The sequence below is a fragment of the Coenobita brevimanus genome, chromosome 63 (genome assembly GCF_032717465.1).
Source record: "Coenobita brevimanus isolate Jiangsu-jjx chromosome 63, ASM3271746v2, whole genome shotgun sequence".
Classification (NCBI taxonomy): Eukaryota; Metazoa; Arthropoda; class Malacostraca; order Decapoda; family Coenobitidae; genus Coenobita; species Coenobita brevimanus.
Window position 1 is genome coordinate 25409518 of NC_137016.1, and position 19256 is coordinate 25428773.

The following is a 19256-nucleotide window of genomic DNA, read 5'->3' on the forward strand; positions in this document are numbered from 1 at the left end:
TTACTTGATAACCTAAATCATGGGGAAAGGAAAAATATATTTAGGGTGGCAGGTCAGGTGAAGAGGGATAATCGGGATATCATAGGTGAGCAGTGTGTGAAGAATGATGAAGGAAGGGTAGTGGTGAACAGTGAGGATATTAAAGATGCATGGAGAGAGCATTATAACCGGTTGTTGAATGAGGAGTTTGACTGGGACAGGGAAAGTTTGGAGCCAGCAGATCCAGTGTCTGGCCCTTGGCCTTTGATTGATACTGCTACTGTGAGTGAGGCAATAGGCAGGATGAGGGTGGGGAAGGCAGCAGGTGTGTCTGGGTTGACTGCCGAAATGTTGAAGGCCTCAGGCGATATAGGGGTGAGTTTAGTCACTGACCTGATAAATAGGATTATTTATGAGTGTGTTGTCCCAGATGATTGGCTGAAGAGTGTAATTGTAAATGTGTATAAAGGGAAGGGTGATGCCCTGGAAAGAGGGAATTATAGAGGTATAAAGCTTTTAGATCAGATAATGAAGGTAATGGAGAGAGTTTTAGAAGGTATGATTAAAGAAAGAGTGAATATTGATGAGATGCAGTTTGGGTTTATGCCAGGTAGGGGGACCACTGATGCCATATTCATTGTTCGACAGCTTCAGGAAAAATATATTGGTAGGAGAAGGGATCTTTATTTTGTTTTTGTTGATTTGGAAAAGGCCTTTGACAGAGTCCCTAGAGAGGTGGTGAAGTGGGCAATGAGAAAGCTTGGCTTGGAGGAGTGGCTGGTTAGGGTGGTTATGGCCATGTATGTGGGTGCTCACACCCAGGTGAGAGTGAATGGAGATTTGAGTGATGAGTTTTCCGTGAATGTTGGTGTGCATCAGGGGTCAGTCTTGAGTCCCATGTTGTTTATCATGGTACTTGAAGCCCTTTCACGTGACTTTAGAAACGGACTCCCGTGGGAGTTGTTGTATGCTGATGATTTGGTGTTGATTGCAGAGAATGAAAGGGAGGCGGAGGAAAGGTTTAGGAAGTGGAGAGATGGTATGGGGCAAAAGGGTTTAAGGGTAAATGCAGATAAAACAAAAGTGATGATATCTAGGGTTGGTGGCGGTACTGTCAAAGACGAGGGAGAGTGGCCATGTGCAGTTTGCCACAAGGGCGTGGGAAGTAATTCCATCTTGTGCGGTGTGTGTGATAAATGGGTGCATAAGAGATGTAGTGGTATCAGAGGTAGACTGCGAGATAATGCTGATTTTATGTGTACGGCGTGCCGGGGTGAGCAGGTGGAGATCGTCAGACGTGAAAGAATTGAACTTGCTGGTGAATCTCTTGAGTGTGTGGAAGAGTTTTGTTATTTAGGAGACATGTTGTGTGCTGGAGGTGGGGCTGGAGCTAGCTCTGTGGCTAGGGTGAGAAGTGGTTGGAAGAAGTTCAGGGAGCTCTTGCCTCTCCTGACATTGAGGGGGCTCTCCCTACGTGCTAAGGGGTCTTTGTATGCAGCGTGTGTTAGGAGTGTAATGCTGTATGGCAGTGAGACCTGGGCAGTGAAGGAGGAAGACATTCGCCGGCTCAGACGTACAGAAATGACAATGATTAGGTGGATGTGCAGTGCGTCCCTGCGTCCAAGGCCTGGAGGGGCTGGGTTTACAATGGAAGAGTTGAGAGGTAGGATGGGACTGGAGTGTATTGGTGTTGTGATGAGGAGAGGTAGATTGAGGTGGTTTGGACATGTGGAGAGGATGGGGGATGATAGTTGGGTGAGGAAGGTGAGAAGTGTTAATATTGGGGGTGGGGTTATGAGGGGTAGACCGAGAAAGACATGGGACGAGGTCATTAACTGTGACCTTAGGGTTAAGGGACTGAACAGGGAGGCTGCAATGGATCGTGCAGCATGGAGAGCCGCCATTAGGTGACCAAGGCCGACACATGCAAGCATGTTGGAGCCTTTAAAAACGAAACGAAACGATATATATATATATATACACTCAACCCTTGGCTATCGCTCCCAATTGGTCCCGCTATGGCTGCACTATAGCTGAAACCATGATAGCCGAATTGAAGAACTTATGGTAATAATTCTAATTGGTGCCATGACAGTAATTCTAATTGGTGCCATGACCTCAATATTTACCCCTAAGATACCCTTTTTGTACCACATATTAATATATAATAGTCTAAAAATGAGCATGTTTTATGATGTGATCACGATTCTTATAAAAACCCCTCACAGTTGATTCATTGATGTTATGTTTCTTCCCCACACTTCGCTTGGTCTCACCATTCTCTGTAAGTTTCACATTTCCAGTTTATCTGCATAACTTAGGTTCTTCCTCTTCTTTATTTCCCTGCCAGGTGCCGCAGCATTATGTTGGGTGATGGTACGGGGATGGGGAGGAGTTACATTGGCCATGGTCCTATCATAAAAAAAGTTATTGTTTTCGCTATCACTGTTCACGGTCTGAGGGTGCGCACTTGAATGGTTTGGCGAGCAGGAGACTCGGTCGGGCGGCCAATCAGCACTCAGCTGGCGCTGACATCACACGACCAATCACAGAGTGAAGCTTTTGTTGGCTGGGCGGAGCACTGGAGCCTGGCTTTTTTTAAATTTTAGAACATTTGCGATGTGTGATAGCGGGCATTTAGTGCATGATAAAGGTATTTGGGTAGTTTTTTATATAGGCGTGATAGCGAGATACGCTATAGCGGAGCCCGTGATAGCCGAGGGTTGAGTGTATATATATATATATATATATATATATATATATATATATACACACACACACACACACACACCAGTACATATTTTATGTTTGGCTAAAGTGGCTGGTTATTGTAATGCAGAGCCTTTTCTTTCTTTTTTTTTTTCTTTGTTTGTTTGAGATAATTGGATATTCTTTACCAATATACTAATGAAAACTAGGGCCATATATTTTTTTTGCCAGTAGCTCATTCCTACTACAAATCTCTCCAAAGCTATCTAAAATTTTGTTATAGTGCCCAGAATAGACAAGAAGTCACAGTAGTGATCATTGGAGGTGGTCTTGATGACCTTGAGTGTTCCCCAAGGTAAACATCATCATATTGCAGTTGCCAATATAATCAACATGTTATAGTACTGAATACATTAATATTCTTGTAAGAATATAAAATCATTGAAATAATTACTGTAAAAGAGAAAACAGTTTGTTATATGGCATAATATCCACAGTCAGTGGAATATTTTTATGTCAGGGACTAGAGTGATGACCAATATCAGGTGTTTTTCCTGCAGAGTCAACTGGATTTCATCACAGACATCCTGGTGTTCCACTCATCTCGTCAGTCAGGACAAAGTCCATGCTCCAGCAATAATGGTGGCTGCTCTCATCTGTGTTTGGCTGTCCCTGGGATCAACAGCACTCACAACTACACCTGTGCCTGTCCCACACACTATACCCTTGCCTCTGACAACTCCACTTGTTTGCGTAAGTTTATAATTAAGCATTCTGTTTTAAGAAGACCCCTCAGATAGCGAAACACACACACACACACACACACACACACACACACACGAGCGAACAGCCTCAGCGAACGGACGTCTCTTAACTGCTCCCAGGCCAAGGCCCAGCCACTGCTACATACCTTAAGTAGTTTTCAGGAATTATGTTTGTCCTGTCTCCTATGGTCTTGTTTTAATTTTAAAATACTGTAAGTTAATATAGACTACCAAAAATTTAAAGATTTATTGGCAAGAGTATACATGAATGTTTGTAGTATTTTCGATAACGGCTGTTTTGGTACTGTAACCAACCTCAAACATGGCAAAAAATGTAAACACTGAGGGACTCGAATTTCCAGGATTTGATAGAAATACTAATGTCATGGATCTGGTTAAAACATTGATTATGAGGATTAGTGAACTTGAAAAGAAAGTGGAGAATCTAGCGTTAAAGGATGTATCTGAGAATACAGAGATTATTATACAGAGTCTGATCAAGTCTAATGAGACGGCAAATGAAGAGATAAAAAATTTGAAGTGTGAAAATATCGAATTGACGAGAAAACTAGAAGAGAGTACTAATAAAATGGAGAAGGTGAGCAGTGTATTGGAAGAGCATAAGGCAAAGTGGGCACACGTAGAAGAAGAACAGAAAGAAGTGGTCAGCTTAAGAGAAATCATCCAGGAAGAAAGGGAAATGAACAAGAAGAAAATGGAAGAAAATGTAGTGAAAATACTGAAGAAAAAAAGAGAAAATAGAGAAACTGTAGAAAGGAACAGATGTGTGGTAATATTTGGAAACAGGGAGGAGGAAGAAAAGGTTCGATCCGTGAGACTCGAGAGAGACACGAACCTGGTGAGAGGAATATTAGGCAAGATTGATCCCGAAGGAGACAAGTGGGCAAAAGAAATTGAGGAAGTAAAGAGGATAGGGCCTTATAAGAAAGGGGAAACAAGACCAATGAGAGTCAAGTTGTCAGCAGAAAGTGTAGTAGATGATATACTTAAAGTGACCTGGAAATTAAGCACAGAGGCAGGGATGGAAAATATTATAATAAGAAAAGATTTGAATGAAGAAGAAAGAGAAGTTTTAAAATCATTGAAGGAACAAGTAATGGAAAAAAACGATAAGAGGACAGAGGAAGAATGTAATACTTTTTTTTGGAGAGTGATGGATATGAAAGTAAGAAGATGGTATTTAAGGAAATAGAAGTGAAGGAAACTAAGGGGGATGGCTATGAAATATCAGAAATTGAGGAAGTGGTACTGACGGAGAGAAGGAGAGAAGAGGGTATAAAAAACATCAAAAATAATTTGAAGGTGATATATACTAATATTGATGGTTTAATATCGGCAAGGCTTGAAATTAACGATTTTTTGAGAGAACATGAACCTGATGTCATGTGCTTTGTAGAGACCAAATTACGAGAAGATATTGATGTTCATTTGGGAGATGGTAAATACAAATTGTGGAGAAAAGACAGAAAAGACAAAATGGGAGGAGGAGTGATGATAGCAGTGAAGAACAACATAAATGTAGATAATGTGGAAATGGGAGAAGGCAGGGCTGAAGTGATATATATGAAATTAGAAACTGGAGAGAATGTTAAGAGAGATATGGCGGAAGTGTATGTTCCCCCTAAGACGAGAGCATGGAATGATGACGAATACCAGATGTTGTCAGATATGGCTAGTTATTTACAAAAAATAATTGAGAAAAGTAAAAATATAATTTTGGCGGGTGACTCTAACTGTAAAGAGGTGAACTAGGAGGAATGGTACTCAGTAGGTGGCGAGGATTCATGGGGCACTATGTTATTAAATATAATAATGAATAATGTGATGACGCAATGGGTCAAAGAAGAGACACGGTTCCGAGGTGAGGACACACCAGCAAGGTTAGATTTACTGTTTACCAAAGAACCCGATGTAATAGAATCATTGAAATATTTCTGTCCTATAGGAAAAAGTGATCATGTGGTCATTGAGTTCCAGATGATAATAGGGAACGTCAAGCCAAGAGACGAGCTTCGCAGGCAGGGAAGATACAACTTTGGGAAAGCAAATTTTACAGGATTGAGAAAATTTTTCAAAAATGTTGATTGGAAAAAATTCAGAGAAACAAGAGAGATACAGAGGAAGTGGGATATCTTTCTAGACCTCTATAATTTGGGAGTGGAAAAATTTGTACCAAGAGTAAGAGGGAAAGAAAACAGGAAAAAGGAGTGGTTTAATAGAAGGTGTATGATAGCAAAAAAAGAGAGAGATAAGACATGGAATAACTGGAGAAAGAGAGGTAACAACAGAACAAAGGAAGAATATAAAAGAACTAGAAATGAATACACAAGAATACGTAGGGAAGAAGAAAGGAATTTTGAAAAAGGTATAATTGACAAATGCAAGGATGAACCCAAACTGTTTTATAGATTTGTTAATGGCAAACTGAAACAAAAGGATGGAATCACCAAACTGAAAGCAGTAGGAGATGTCTCTAAAGATGCAGCAGTGGAAGCTGAAATAATGAACAAATATTTCCAATCGGTTTTCACTAATGAAAAAGAGGTTGTGGAAGGGGAGGGAGTGATTAGAAATGTACCGGTGATAGAAGATATAAAAGTGGAGGTACAGGAAGTGTATAAATTACTGGAAACTCAAGATGTAAGGAAAGCCCCAGGACCTGATGGAATTTCTAATTGGGTACTGAAGGAATGCAGAGAACAAGTGGCAGATGAAATTCACAGTTTAATTGTATGCTCACTGGAAGAGGGGAAAGTGCCAAAAGAATGGAAGAGGGCAAATGTGGTACCAATTTACAAGGGAGGAAACAGGGGAGAACCCCTGAATTATAGACCAGTGTTTCTAAGCAGCATGGTCGGAAAATTGTGTGAGAGAATCCGGAAAGACAGATGGATAAAATATCTGGAAGAGATGGATATTTTGGCTGAATGTCAGTTTGGATTCAGAAGTGGAAGGTCATGTGTTTCAAACTTGTTGAGCTTTTACTCAAGAGCGAGTGACGTGGTACAGGAAAGAGATGGTTGGGTGGATTGTTATTTAGATTTGGAGAAGGCCTTCGACAAGGTACCTCATAAGAGACTAATGTGGAAACTAGAATATATAGGAGGACTGAAGGGGAAACTCCTGGAATGGATGAGAGACTTTTTAAGAGACAGACAAATGAGGACAGTAATAAAGGATAGGATGTCTGGATGGAGGGAGGTAACAAGTGGAGTCCCTCAGGGCTCGGTGTTGGCGCCAGTAATGTTCATGATTTACGTAAATGATATGGTAGATGGAGTGAACAGTTATGCAAGTCTGTTTGCTGATGATGTAAAGATCTTGAGGAAGGTAGAGGTTGAGGAGGATTGTAAAATGCTGCAGGAGGATTTGGATTGGATATATGAATGGAGCCGTATGTGGAAAATGACATTTAATGTAAAGAAATGTAAAATATTGGAAATGGGTAAAAGCACCAGGAGGCCATCACTGAATTATTTGTTGGGTTATGAATTAATTACAAAAATGAGAGAAGAGAAAGATTTGAGAGTGCTGGTCCAAGATTGTCTGTCATCTGAGAAACACACTAACAAGATAGTTAGAAAGACGTATAAACTCTTGACTAACATAAGAGTAGCATTTCATTATATGGATGAGGAGATGATGAAAAATTGATAGTGGCCATGATCTGCCCCAGGTTAGAAAATGCTGCGGTAGGATGGTCCCCACACTAAAAGAAAGATATTACCATGATTGAGAGAATACGAAGAACAGCAGCCAAGATGGTCCCCAGTCTGGCAGATCTGTCATACAGAGAGAGGCTGGAAAAGCTGGATTTGCCTTCCTTGGAGGAAAGGAGAAAGAAGGGAGACATGATTGCAGTGTTCAGGACCATGATAGGAGTATATAAAATTGACCAAGAAGATCTGTTTGTCTGGGATAAGAGAGCAACAAGAGGACACAGAATGAAATTGAAGAAGTAAAGCTGCTTGAAGGATATCAAGAAATATAGCTTTCCTTACAGAAGTTTAGACTTACGGAATGGCCTGGACAAAGAGATTGTTCAGTCTAAAAACTTAAACGAGTTTAAAGCTAAATTCGATTTATTGAGAAACAGCGACGGAAACCCACGAGCATAGCACATTTCGTGTATATCACAATTAGGTATATTAGGTAAATACACAAGTATTTGGAACGACCTAGACGAAGAGATGGTGCAGGAGAAAAACATTCATGTTTGTAAAAGTAGACTAGATAAATGTGGATATGGAGACAGGACAACACGAGCATTGCTCAATTCCTGTATACTACAAATAGGTAAATACACGCGCACACACACACACACACACACACACACACACACACACACACACACACACACACACACACACACACACACACACACACACACACGAGCAGCCGGAGAGAGAGGTCGTCCCAGGCATCGCTCGTAACCTTGAGTAGTTTCAGGAATTTTGTCTGTCCTGTCTCCTAGGGTCTTTCTTTAAATTTAAAATAATGAAAGTTGGTAGACTACCAAAAATGTAAAGATTTGTTGGCAATAGTATACATGAATGTTTGTGGCTTATTCGGTAACAGCTGTTTAGGTACTTTACCGGTACGCTAAAGATGGCCGAAAATGTAAACAATGAGGGAATGGAATTTCAAGGATTTGATGCTAATACTAATGTCATGGACCTGGTGAAAACATTAATTATGAGGATTAGTGAACTCGAAAAAAAAGTAGAGAATCTAGTGATAAACGATGTGTCAGCAAATACGGAAACCACCATACAGAGTCTGATCCAGTCCAACGAAACAGCCAATGAAGAGATTAAGAATTTGAAGAGGGAAAATGTTGAACTGAGGAGGAAACTTGAAGAGAGTACTAATAAAACGGAGAAGGTGAGTAATGTACTAGAAGAACACAAGGCAAAGTGGGCACGCGTAGAAGAAGAACAGAAAGAAGTGGTCAGCTTAAGAGAGATCATCCAGGAAGAAAGGGAAATGAACAAGAAAGAAATGGAAGAAAATGTAGTGAAAATACTGAAGAAAAAAGAGAAAATAGTGAGAGAAACTGTAGAAAGGAACAGATGTGTGGTAGTATTTGGAAACAGGGAAGAGGAAGAAAAGGTTAGGTTTGCAAGACTCGAGAGAGACACGAACATGGTGAGAGGAATATTAGGCAAGATTGACCCCGAAGGAGACAAGTGGGTAAAAGAAATTGAGGAAGTAAGGAGGATAGGGCCTTATAAGAAAGGGGAAACAAGACCAATGAGAGTCAAGTTTACATCAGAAAGTGTAATAAATGAGATACTTAAAGTGACCTGGAAATTAAGCAAAGAGGCGGGGATGGAAAATATTATAATAAGAAAAGATCTGAATGAAGAAGAAAGAGAAGTTTTAAAATCATTAAAGGAAGAAGTAAAGGAAAAAAATGATAAGAGGACAGAGGAAGAACGTAATACTTTTTTTTGGAGAGTATTGGATATGAAAGTAAGGAAATGGTATTTAAGGAAATAGAAGTGAAGGAAACTAGGGGGGATGGTTGTGAAAGATCAGAAGTTGAGGAAGTGGTACGGACAGAGAGTAGGAGAGAAGAGGGTATTAATAATGTCAAAAATAATTTGAAGGTGATATATACTAATGTTGATGGTTTCATATCGACAAGGATCGAAATTAATGATTTCTTGAGAGAACATGAACCTGATGTCATGTGCTTTGTAGAGACCAAATTAAGAGAAGATATTGATGTTCATTTGGGAGATGGTAAATACAAACTGTGGAGAAAAGACAGAAAAGAAAAAAAGGGAGGAGGAGTGATGATAGCAGTGAAGAACAACATAATTGTAGATTCTGTGGAAATGGGAGAAGGCTGGGCTGAAGTGATATATATGAAATTAGAAACTGGAGAGAATGTTAAGGGAGATATGGCGGTAGTGTATGTTCCCTCAAAGACGAGAGCATGGAAGGATGACGAATACCATGAGATGTTGTCAGATATGGCTAGCTACTTGCAAAAAATAATTGAGAAAAGCAATAATATAATTTTGGTGGGTGACTTTAATTGTAAAGAGGTGAACTGGGAGGAATGGTACTCAGGAGGCGGCGAGGATTCGTGAGGTACTATGTTATTAAATATAATAATGAATAATGTGATGACGCAGTGGGTCAAAGAAGAGACACGGTTTCGAGGTGAGGATACACCAGCAAGGTTAGATTTACTGTTCACCAAAGAACCCGATGTAATAGAATCATTGGAATATCTCTGTCCTTTGGGAAAAAGTGATCACGTGGTCATTGAGTTCCACATGTTAATAGGAAACGTCGAGCCAAGAGACGAGCTTCATAGACAGGGAAGATACAACTTTCGCAAAGCAAATTTTACAGGATTGAGAAACTTTTTTGAAAATGCGGATTGGAGAAAATTCAGAGAAACAAGAGAGATACAGAGGAAGTGGGATATCTTTCTAGACCTCTATAATTTGGGAGTGGAATAATTTGTACCAAGAGTAAGAGGGAAAGAAAACAGGAAAAAGGAGTGGTTTAATAGAAGGTGTATGATAGCCAAATAAGAGAGAGATAAGGCGTGGAACAATTGGAGAAAGAGAGGTAACGACAGAACAAAGGAAGAATATAAAAGAACAAGAAACGAATACACAAGAATACGTAGGGAAGAAGAAAGGAATTTTGAAAAAGGTATAATTGACAAATGCAAGGATGAACCCAAACTGTTTTATAGATTTGTTAATGGCAAACTGAAACAAAAGGAAGGAATCACAAAGCTGAAAGTAGATGGAGAGGTCTTTAAGGATGCGGCAATGCAAGCAGAAATAATGAACAAATGTTTCCAGTCAGTTTTCACTAAAGAAAAGGAGCTTGTGGAAGGGGAGGGAGTGATTAGAAATGTTCCGGTGATGAAAGATATAAAAGTGGAGGTGCAGGAAGTGTATAAATTACTGGAAACTCAAGATGTAAGGAAAGCCCCAGGACCTGATGGAATTTCTAATTGGGTACTGAAGGAATGCAGAGAACAACTGGCGGATAAAATTCACAGTTTAATTGTATGCTCACTGGAAGAGGGGAAAGTGCCAAAAGAATGGAAGAGGGCAAATGTGGTACCAATTTACAAGCGAGGAAACAGGGAAGAACCCCTGAATTATAGACCAGTGTCTCTAACCAGCATGGTCGCAAAATTGTGTGAGAGAATCCTGAAAGACAGATGGATAAAATATCTGGAAGAGATGAATATTTTGGCTGAATGTCAGTTTGGATTCAGAAGTAGAAGGTCATGTGTTTCAAACTTGTTGAACTTTTACTCAAGAGCGATTGATGTGGTACAGGAGAGAGATGGTTGGGTGGATTGTGTGTACTTAGACTTAGAGAAGGCTTTTGACAAGGTACCTCATAAGAGACTAATGTGGAAACTAGAATATATAGGAGGACTAAAGGGGAAACTTCTGGAATGGATGAGAGACTTTTTGAGAGACAGACAAATGAGGACAGTAATAAAGGAAAAGATGTCTGGATGGAGGGAAGTAACAAGTGGAGTCCCTCAAGGCTCAGTGTTGGCGCCAGTAATGTTCCTGATTTATATAAATGATATGGTAGATGGAGTGAACAGTTATGCGAGTCTGTTTGCTGATGATGTAAAGATCTTGAGGAAGATAGAGGTTGAGGAGGATTGTAAAATACTGCAGGAGGATTTGGATAGGATACACAATTGGAGCCGGACGTGGGAAATGAAATTTAATGTAAAGAAATGTAAAATATTGGAAATGGGTAAAAGTGGCAGGAGACCATCACTGAATTATTTTTTGGGTAATGAATTAATCACAAAAAGGAGAGAAGAGAAAGATTTGGGAGTGCTGGTCCAAGATAGTTTGTCACCAGAAAAGCACATTAACAAGATAGTTGGAGAGACCTATAAGCTCTTGACTAACATAATAGTAGCATTTCATTATATGGATGAGGAAATGATGAAAAAATTGATAGTGGCCATGATCCGCCCCAGGTTAGAATATGCAGCGGTAGTGTGGTCCCCACACAAAAAGAAAGATATAAACAAGATTGAGAGAATACAAAGAACAGCAACCAAGATGGTCCCCAGTCTGACAGACCTGTCATACAGAGAGAGGCTGGAAAAACTGGATTTGCCTTCGTTAGAGGAAAGGAGAAAGAGGGGAGACATGATTGCAGTGTTCAGGACCATGGTGGGAGTAGATAAAATTGACAAAGAAGATCTGTTTGTATGGGATAAGAGAGCAACAAGAGGACATGGAATGAAATTGAAAAAGTCAAGCTGCTTGAAGGATATCAAGAAATATAGCTTTCCTTACAGAAGTATAGACTTATGGAATAGCCTGGACAAAGTGATCGTCCAGTCTAAAAACTTAAACGAGTTTAAAGTTAAATTCGACTTATTGAGAAACAGCGACGGAAACCCACGAGCATAGTACATTCCGTGTATATCACAATTAGGTATATTCTTAAATATTTGGAACGACTTAGACAAAGAGGTGGTGCATGAGAAAAACATTCATGTGTGTAATGGTAGACTTGATAAATGTGGATATGGAGACAGGACAACACGAGCATTGCTCAATTCCTGTATACTACAAATAGATAAATACAAATAGGTAAATACACACACACACACACACACACACACATAGACAGTGCTCTTCCTGGATTGTGGGGAAATAATTGCTGAATCAGCGACGAATAGAAGACCTGTCTATTTGTGATTATGTAAATGAGTGCGTGAGTGGTGGTCCTGTCGGACAGTACAGTAGTTAAGAAAAACCGCATTTTCGGTCATAAAACAAGACATATTGGAAATAGAAAGTCTCCATGTGGTTGAATCATGGTGGAAAGGGACAGTGCTTAGTTTACGACTGGCGAGAGAGAGTTTGAGGGTTTCAGTGAAGAGGATGTAGAAAATGGAAGTATTAAGTTGACCCAAACAAGAGTAGGAGAAGTACGGAAAACAGCGGAGAGGTATGTCCAGGAGATAAAAAAGTATGGACAGTAATTAGAGAGTTACAGGAACGGACCATAGAGTAGGAAAATGAGATCAAAATTCGACAGAATAAACTGGAAAAAGTTTGTACATGCAGTGACGAACAAGAAAGAGAAGTTACGGAATTAAAAGCGAGCCATGAATCTGTCTATAATGAAATAAAATAGCTTAAGAGGGAGAATGAGAGGTTGGAAGAAGAAAGGGACAGGATGAAAAGCAAACTAGATGAGTATGAATCCAAATCAAGAATACAGGATGAGCACATTAATGAAATCAAGGAGCAACATAAGGGGTGGAAGAAAATTCAGGAGGAAGGATATGTAAATTTGAAAGAGGTTATAGAACAACAGAGCAAGGAAAAGGTAGAGAGGGAAGTGGTTAGGGTACTGAGAAGCAGAGAATCTTTAGTTAGAGATGTAGCAGATAAGAAAAAATGTGTAATAATTTCAGGAATTAAAGAAAAACTTATGATAATAAGATCAAAAAGAGAAAGAGAAGAACTGAGTTAGGTTAAAAAAATAATGTCAATAGTCATGGAGGAAAACAACGAAGCTCAAGAAGAGCTTGAAGAGGTGTTTAGGTTAGCAAAGTACGAGGAAGGAGGGGCAAGGCCATTGAAGGTAAAGTTTAAGACTCAGGCAACAGTAAACGAAATTATCAGTAGAACATGGAAATTGTCTGACAAGGAGGGGTTCAAAAATGTTTGGATAAGGAGAGATGCAAAAATGAGGAAGAAAGAGCTATAAAAAAGGAGTTAGTAAAGGAAGCAAAGGTAAAAAACGAACAGAGAACGCAGGAAGAGAAGACAGTGTGTTATTGGAGAGTCATGGATCAGAAATTAAGGAAGTGGTACCAACGAAGAGAAGGAGAAAAGAGGGTATAAAAAACATCAAAAATAACATGAAGGTGACATATACTAACGTTGATGATTTAATATCAGCAAGGCTAGAAATCAACGATTTTTTGAGGATACATGAACCTGATGTTATGGGCTTTGTAGAGACCAAATTAAGAGAAGATATTGATGTTCATATAGGAGATGGTATATACAAACTGTGGAGAAGAGACAGAAAAGAAAAAATGGGAGGAGGAGTGATGATAGCAGTGAAGAACAACATAAATGTAGATATTGTGGAAATGGGAGAAGGCAGGGCTGAAGTGATATATATGAAATTAGAAACTGGAGAGAATGGCATGAGACATATGGTAGAAATGTATGTTCCCCCCTAAGACAAGAGCATGGAGTGATATTGAATACCAGGAAATGTTGTCAGACATGGCTAGTTATTTACAGAAAATGATTGAGAAAAGCAACAATATAATTTTAATGGGTGACTTCAAATGTAAAGAGGTGAACTGGGAGGAATGGGACTCAGGAGGCAGCGAAGATTCGTGGGACACTGTATTATTAAATATAATAATGAACAATGTGATGACGCAGTGGGTCAAAGAAGAGACATGGTTCCGAGGTGAGGACACACCAGCAAGACTAGATTTACTGTTTACCAAAGAACCCGATGTAATAGAATCCTTGAAATATCTGTGTCCTATTGGGAAAAGTGATCACGTGGTCATTGAGTTCCAGATGATAACAGGGAACGCGGAGCCAAGAGACGAGTTTTATAGGCAGAGAAGATACAAGTTTGGGAAAGCAAACTTTATAGGACTGAGAAAATTTTTTGAAAATGCAGATTGGAGAAAATTCAGAGAAACAAGAGAGATACAGAGGAAGTGGGATATTTTTCTAGGCCTCTATAATTGAGGAGTGGAAAAATTTGTGCCAAGAGTAAGGGGGAAAGAAAACAGGAAAATGGAGTGGTTTAATAGGTGTATGATAACAAAAAAAAAGAGACGCGGCATGAAACAATTGGAGAAAGAGAGATAACAACAAAACAAAGGAAGAATGAAAAAGAACTAGAAACGAATACACAAGAATACATAGAGAGGAAGAAAGGAATTTCGAAAAAGGTATAATAGACAAATGTAAGGATGAACCTAAACTGTTTTATAAATTTGTCAATGGCAAATTTAAACAAAAGAACGAAATCACCAAACTGAAAGTAGAAGGAGAGGTCTATAAAGATTTGGCAGTATAAGCAGAAGTAACGAACAAATATTTCCAATCAGTTTTCACTGATGAAAAGGAGTTTATAGAAGGGGAGGGAGTGACTAGAAATGTAGTGGTAAAAGATATAAAAGTGGAAGTACAGGAAGTGTATAAATTACTGGAAACCCAAGATGTAAGGAAAGCCCCAGGACCAGATGGAAAATCTAATTGGGTACTGAAGGAATGCAGAGAACAACTGGTGGATAAGATTCACAATTTAATTATGTGTTCTCTGGAAGGGGGGAAAGTGCCTCAAGAATGGAAGGGGGCAAATGTGGTACCAATTTATAAGGGAGGAAACAGGGAAGAACCCCTGAGTTATAGACCAGTGTCCCTAACCAGCATGGTCGCGCAATTGTGCGAGAGATTTCTGAAAGATAGGTGGGTAAAATATCTGGAAGAGATGAATAATTTGGCTGATAGTCAGTTTGGATTCAGAAGTGGAAGGTCATGTGTTTCCAACTTGTTGAGCTTTTACTCAAGAGTGATTGATATGCTACAGGAGCGAGATGGTTGGGTGGATTGTGTGTATTTAGATTTGGAGAAGGCCTTCAACAAGGTACCCCATAAGAGACTAATGTGGAAACTAGAGCATATAGGAGGACTGAAGGGGAAACTCCTGGAATGGATGAGAGACTTTATAAGAGATAGACAAATGAGGATGGAAATAAAGGACAGGATGTCTGGATGGAGGGAAGTAAGTTGTGGAGTCCCACAGGGCTCTGTGTTGGCGCCAGTAATGTTCCTGATTTACGTAAATGATATGGTAGATCGAGTGAACAGTTATGCTCGTCTGTTTGCTGATGATGTAAAGATCTTGAGGAAGGTAGAGGATGAGGAGGACTGTAAAATGCTGCAGGAGAACCAGTCATAAAAGTGAGAGGATAGAAAGATTTGGGAGTGCTGGTTTAGGATAGTTTGTCACCTGAAAAACATTTTATCAAGACAGTTAGATAGACGTATAAACTGTTGACTAACATAAGAGCACCATTTTATGACATGGATGAGGAGATGATGAAAAAATTGATAGTTACCCTTGATCTGCCCCAGGTTGGAATATGCAGCAATAGTGTGGTCCCCATGCAAAAAGAAAGATATAAACAAGATTGAGAGAATACAAAGAACAGCAACCAAAATGGTCCACAGTCTGGTAGATCCGTCGTACAGAGAGAGGCTGGAAAAGCTGGGTTTGCCTTCCTTAGAGGAAAGGAGAGAGAGGGGCGACATGATTGCGGTGTTGGGGACCACGATGGGAGTAGATGAAATTGACCGAGAGGATTTGTTTGTGTGGGATAAGAGAGTAACAAGAGGACACGGAATGAAACAGAAGAAGCCAAGCTGCTTGAAGGATATCAAGAATTCTAGTTTTCCTTATACTGTAGATGCATACACCTGTGGAATAGCCTGGACAAAGAGATCGTCCAGTCTAAAAATTTAAACGAGTTTAAAGCAAAATCTGACTTATTGAGAAACAGAGACGGGACCCCATGAGCATAGCTCATTTCCTGTATATCACAGCTAAGTAAACACAATTAGGTAAATACACACATACACGCACACACACACACAGGTTGCCGACGGAAACGGAGCTCATTTTGGATCATGGGGTATTAATTGCCGAATCAGCGGCGAAAAAGAACCCAGCCTGTTATGGTTATGTGAATGAATACGTGAATGGTGATGCCGTCTCATATTAGTGAAAAAAGCGCCGATTTCAGTCAAACAAAGAGTACAACACACAGTGGAAGCGGAAATTTTTTGTAGGTTGCATCATGGCTGAAGGAGGTAGCTCTTTGTTTACATAGGATGGCGGTGAATTTCTGGGTGTCACCATATAGGATAAGGGCAAAGGAAGAGTTAAAATGAACCAAACAAGAGTTGCAGGAGTGGAGAAAAATGGCAGAGAGGAATGTCAAGGAGTTAAAGAAGGTATGGACAATAATTAGAGATTACAGGAACGAACCTTAGACCATGATAAACAGATTAAGATACCTGTACCTCAGAACAAGTTGGATAACATCTGCACACACAGTGCTGAACAAGAAAGGCAAGTTAAGGAACTAATATTCTGCCTCAAATGAGATAAAACAGCTCAAAAGGGAAAACAAGAGGTTGGAGAAGAAAGGGACAGGATGAAAAGTAAACTAGATGAGCATGAATCAAAATCATGGATGCATGAATCAAAATCAACAATGCATGATGAACATATTAAGGAAATCAAGGAGCAACACAAGGGTTGGAAGAAAATTCAAGAGGAAGGAAATATAAATTTCAAAAGAGATCGTAGAACAACAAAACAAGGAAAAGGTGGAAAAGGAAGTGGTTAGGGTACTAAGAAATAGAGAATCTTCAGTCAGGGATGTAGCAGACAAGAAAATATGCGTGATAATTTCAGGACTAAAAGAAAAACGGATGACAGTAAGATCAGAAAAGGAAAGAGAAGAACTGAATAAGGCAAAAGAGATAGTATCAGTAGTTATGGAGGGTAACATTGTAGCTCAAGAGGAATTGAAGAAGTGTTTAGCCTAGGAAAGTATGAGGAAGGAGGGGCAAGGCCACTTAAAGTCCCAGGTAATGGTAAATGAAATCATCTACAGAACATGGAAATTATCAGAAAAGGAGGAGCTCAAGAATATTTGGATAAGGACAGATGCAAATGAGGAAGAAAGAGCTAAGATAAAGGAGCTGGTAAAGGAAGCAAAGGCAAAAAATGAACAGAGAACTGAGGAAGAGAAGACAGTGTTCTGCTGGAGAGTTATGGATCAGAAATTGAGGAAGTGGTACCGATGGAGAGAGGGAGAGAAGCGGGAATAAAGAACAGCGAAAAAAGTTTAAAAGTGGCATATACCAATACTGATGGTTTAATATCGGCAAGGTTAGAAATCAACGATTACTTGAGGGTACATGAACCAGATATTATGTGCTTATGTGGCAGATGTAAAATGCATACTGTGGAGAAGAGACAAAACAAAAAATGGGAAGAGGAGTGATGATAGCTGTGAAGAACAACATCAGTGTGGAAAATGTGGAACTGGAAAGGGGTAAAGCTGAAGCAATAAATGTGAAACTAGATACTGGAGAGATTGGTAAGAGAGACATTGCAGTGGTATATGTTCCCCTTAAGACAAGGGCATGGAATGACGATGAGTATCAGATGATGTTGTCAGACATGGTTAGTTATCTACAGAAAGTGTTTGAGAAAAGTAATAACGTAATGCTGATGGGCGATTTTAATTGTAAAGAGGTGAATTGGGAGGAATGGGACTCAGGAAGCAGTGGAGATTTATGGGGCACTATATTGTTAAATATAGCAATGAATAATGTAATGATCCAATGGGCTAAAGAAGAGACTAGATTCAGAGGTGATGACACACCAGCAAGGCTAGATTTACTACTAACCAAAGAACCTGACATAAATGAATCTTTGAAATATCTGTGTCCTATAGGAAAAAGTGATCATGTGGTCATTGAGTTCCAGATGATAAAAGGGAACATTGTGCCAAGAAATGAGCTTTATAGACAGGGAAGATACAACTTTGGGAAGGACTGAGGACATTTTTCGAAATTGGGGATTGGACAAAATTCAGAGAAACAAGAGAGACGCAAAAGAAGTGGGATATCTTTCTAGACCTCTATAATTCGGGAGTGGAAAAACATGTTCCAAGAGTAAGTGTGAAACAAAACAGAAAGAAGGATTGGTTTAACAGAAGGTGCATGATAGCAGAAAAACAGAGGGATGTGGAACAGAACAAATGGAGAAAGAGAGGTAATAATAAAACATAGGAAGAATATAAAAGAATTATAAATGAATATACAAGAATGCGTCGAGAGGAAGAAGGGAACTTTGAAAAAGGTAGAATTGACAAATGTATGGAAGAACCCAAATTGTTTTATGGATTTGTTATTGGCAAATTTAAACAAAAGGAAGGAGTCACAAGACTGAAAGTAGAAGGAGAGGTCCGCAAATATGCGGCAGTGCAAGCTGAAGTAATGAACAAATGTTTCCAATCGGTATTCACTAAAGAAAGGGATTTTGTGGATGGGGAGGGAGTGATTAGAAATGTAGTGATAAAAGATATAAAAGTGGAAATGCAGGAAGTGTATAAATCACTGGAAACTCAAGATGTAAGGAAAGCCCCAGGACCGGATGAAATTTTTGCTTGGTTACTAAAAAATGCAGAGAACAACTGGTGGATAAGATTCATGATTTAATTGTGTGTTCCCTGGAAGAAGGGAGAGTGCCTCAAGAATGAAAGAGGCCCAATGTAGTACCGGTTTACAAGGGAGGAAACTAGAAAGAACCACTGAATAATAGACCAGCATCCCTGACCATTGTACTGGCAAAACTGTGCAAGAGAATCCAGAAAGATCCTTGGATAAAATATCTGGAGGAGATGAACATTTTAGCTGAAAGTCAGTTTGGATTCAGAAGTGGAAGGTCGTGTGTTTCGAACTTGTTGAGCTTTTACTCAGGAGCAGTTGATGCGCTACAGGAGACAGACAGCTGGGTGGATTGTGTTTATTTAGATTTGGAGAAAGCCTTTGACAGGGTACTCTACAAGCGACTAATGTGGAAATTGGAATACATAGGAGGGCTCAAGGGAAACCTCCTGGAGTGGATAAGAGACTTTCTGAGAGACAGATAAATGAAGACAGTAATAAAGGACAGGATGTC

General features: G+C 39.6%; 1 protein-coding gene across 1 annotated transcript in view; it reads left to right on the top strand.

The window, feature by feature from the left end:
- arr (low-density lipoprotein receptor-related protein 6) overlaps positions 1-19256 on the top strand; it is an 801354-nt gene that overhangs the window by 569348 nt on the left and 212750 nt on the right. Inside the window, exon 18 of the mRNA XM_080275999.1 lies at positions 3249-3441. Coding sequence (XP_080132125.1) covers positions 3249-3441 — 193 coding nt within the window. The remainder of the gene's footprint in view (positions 1-3248; positions 3442-19256) is intronic.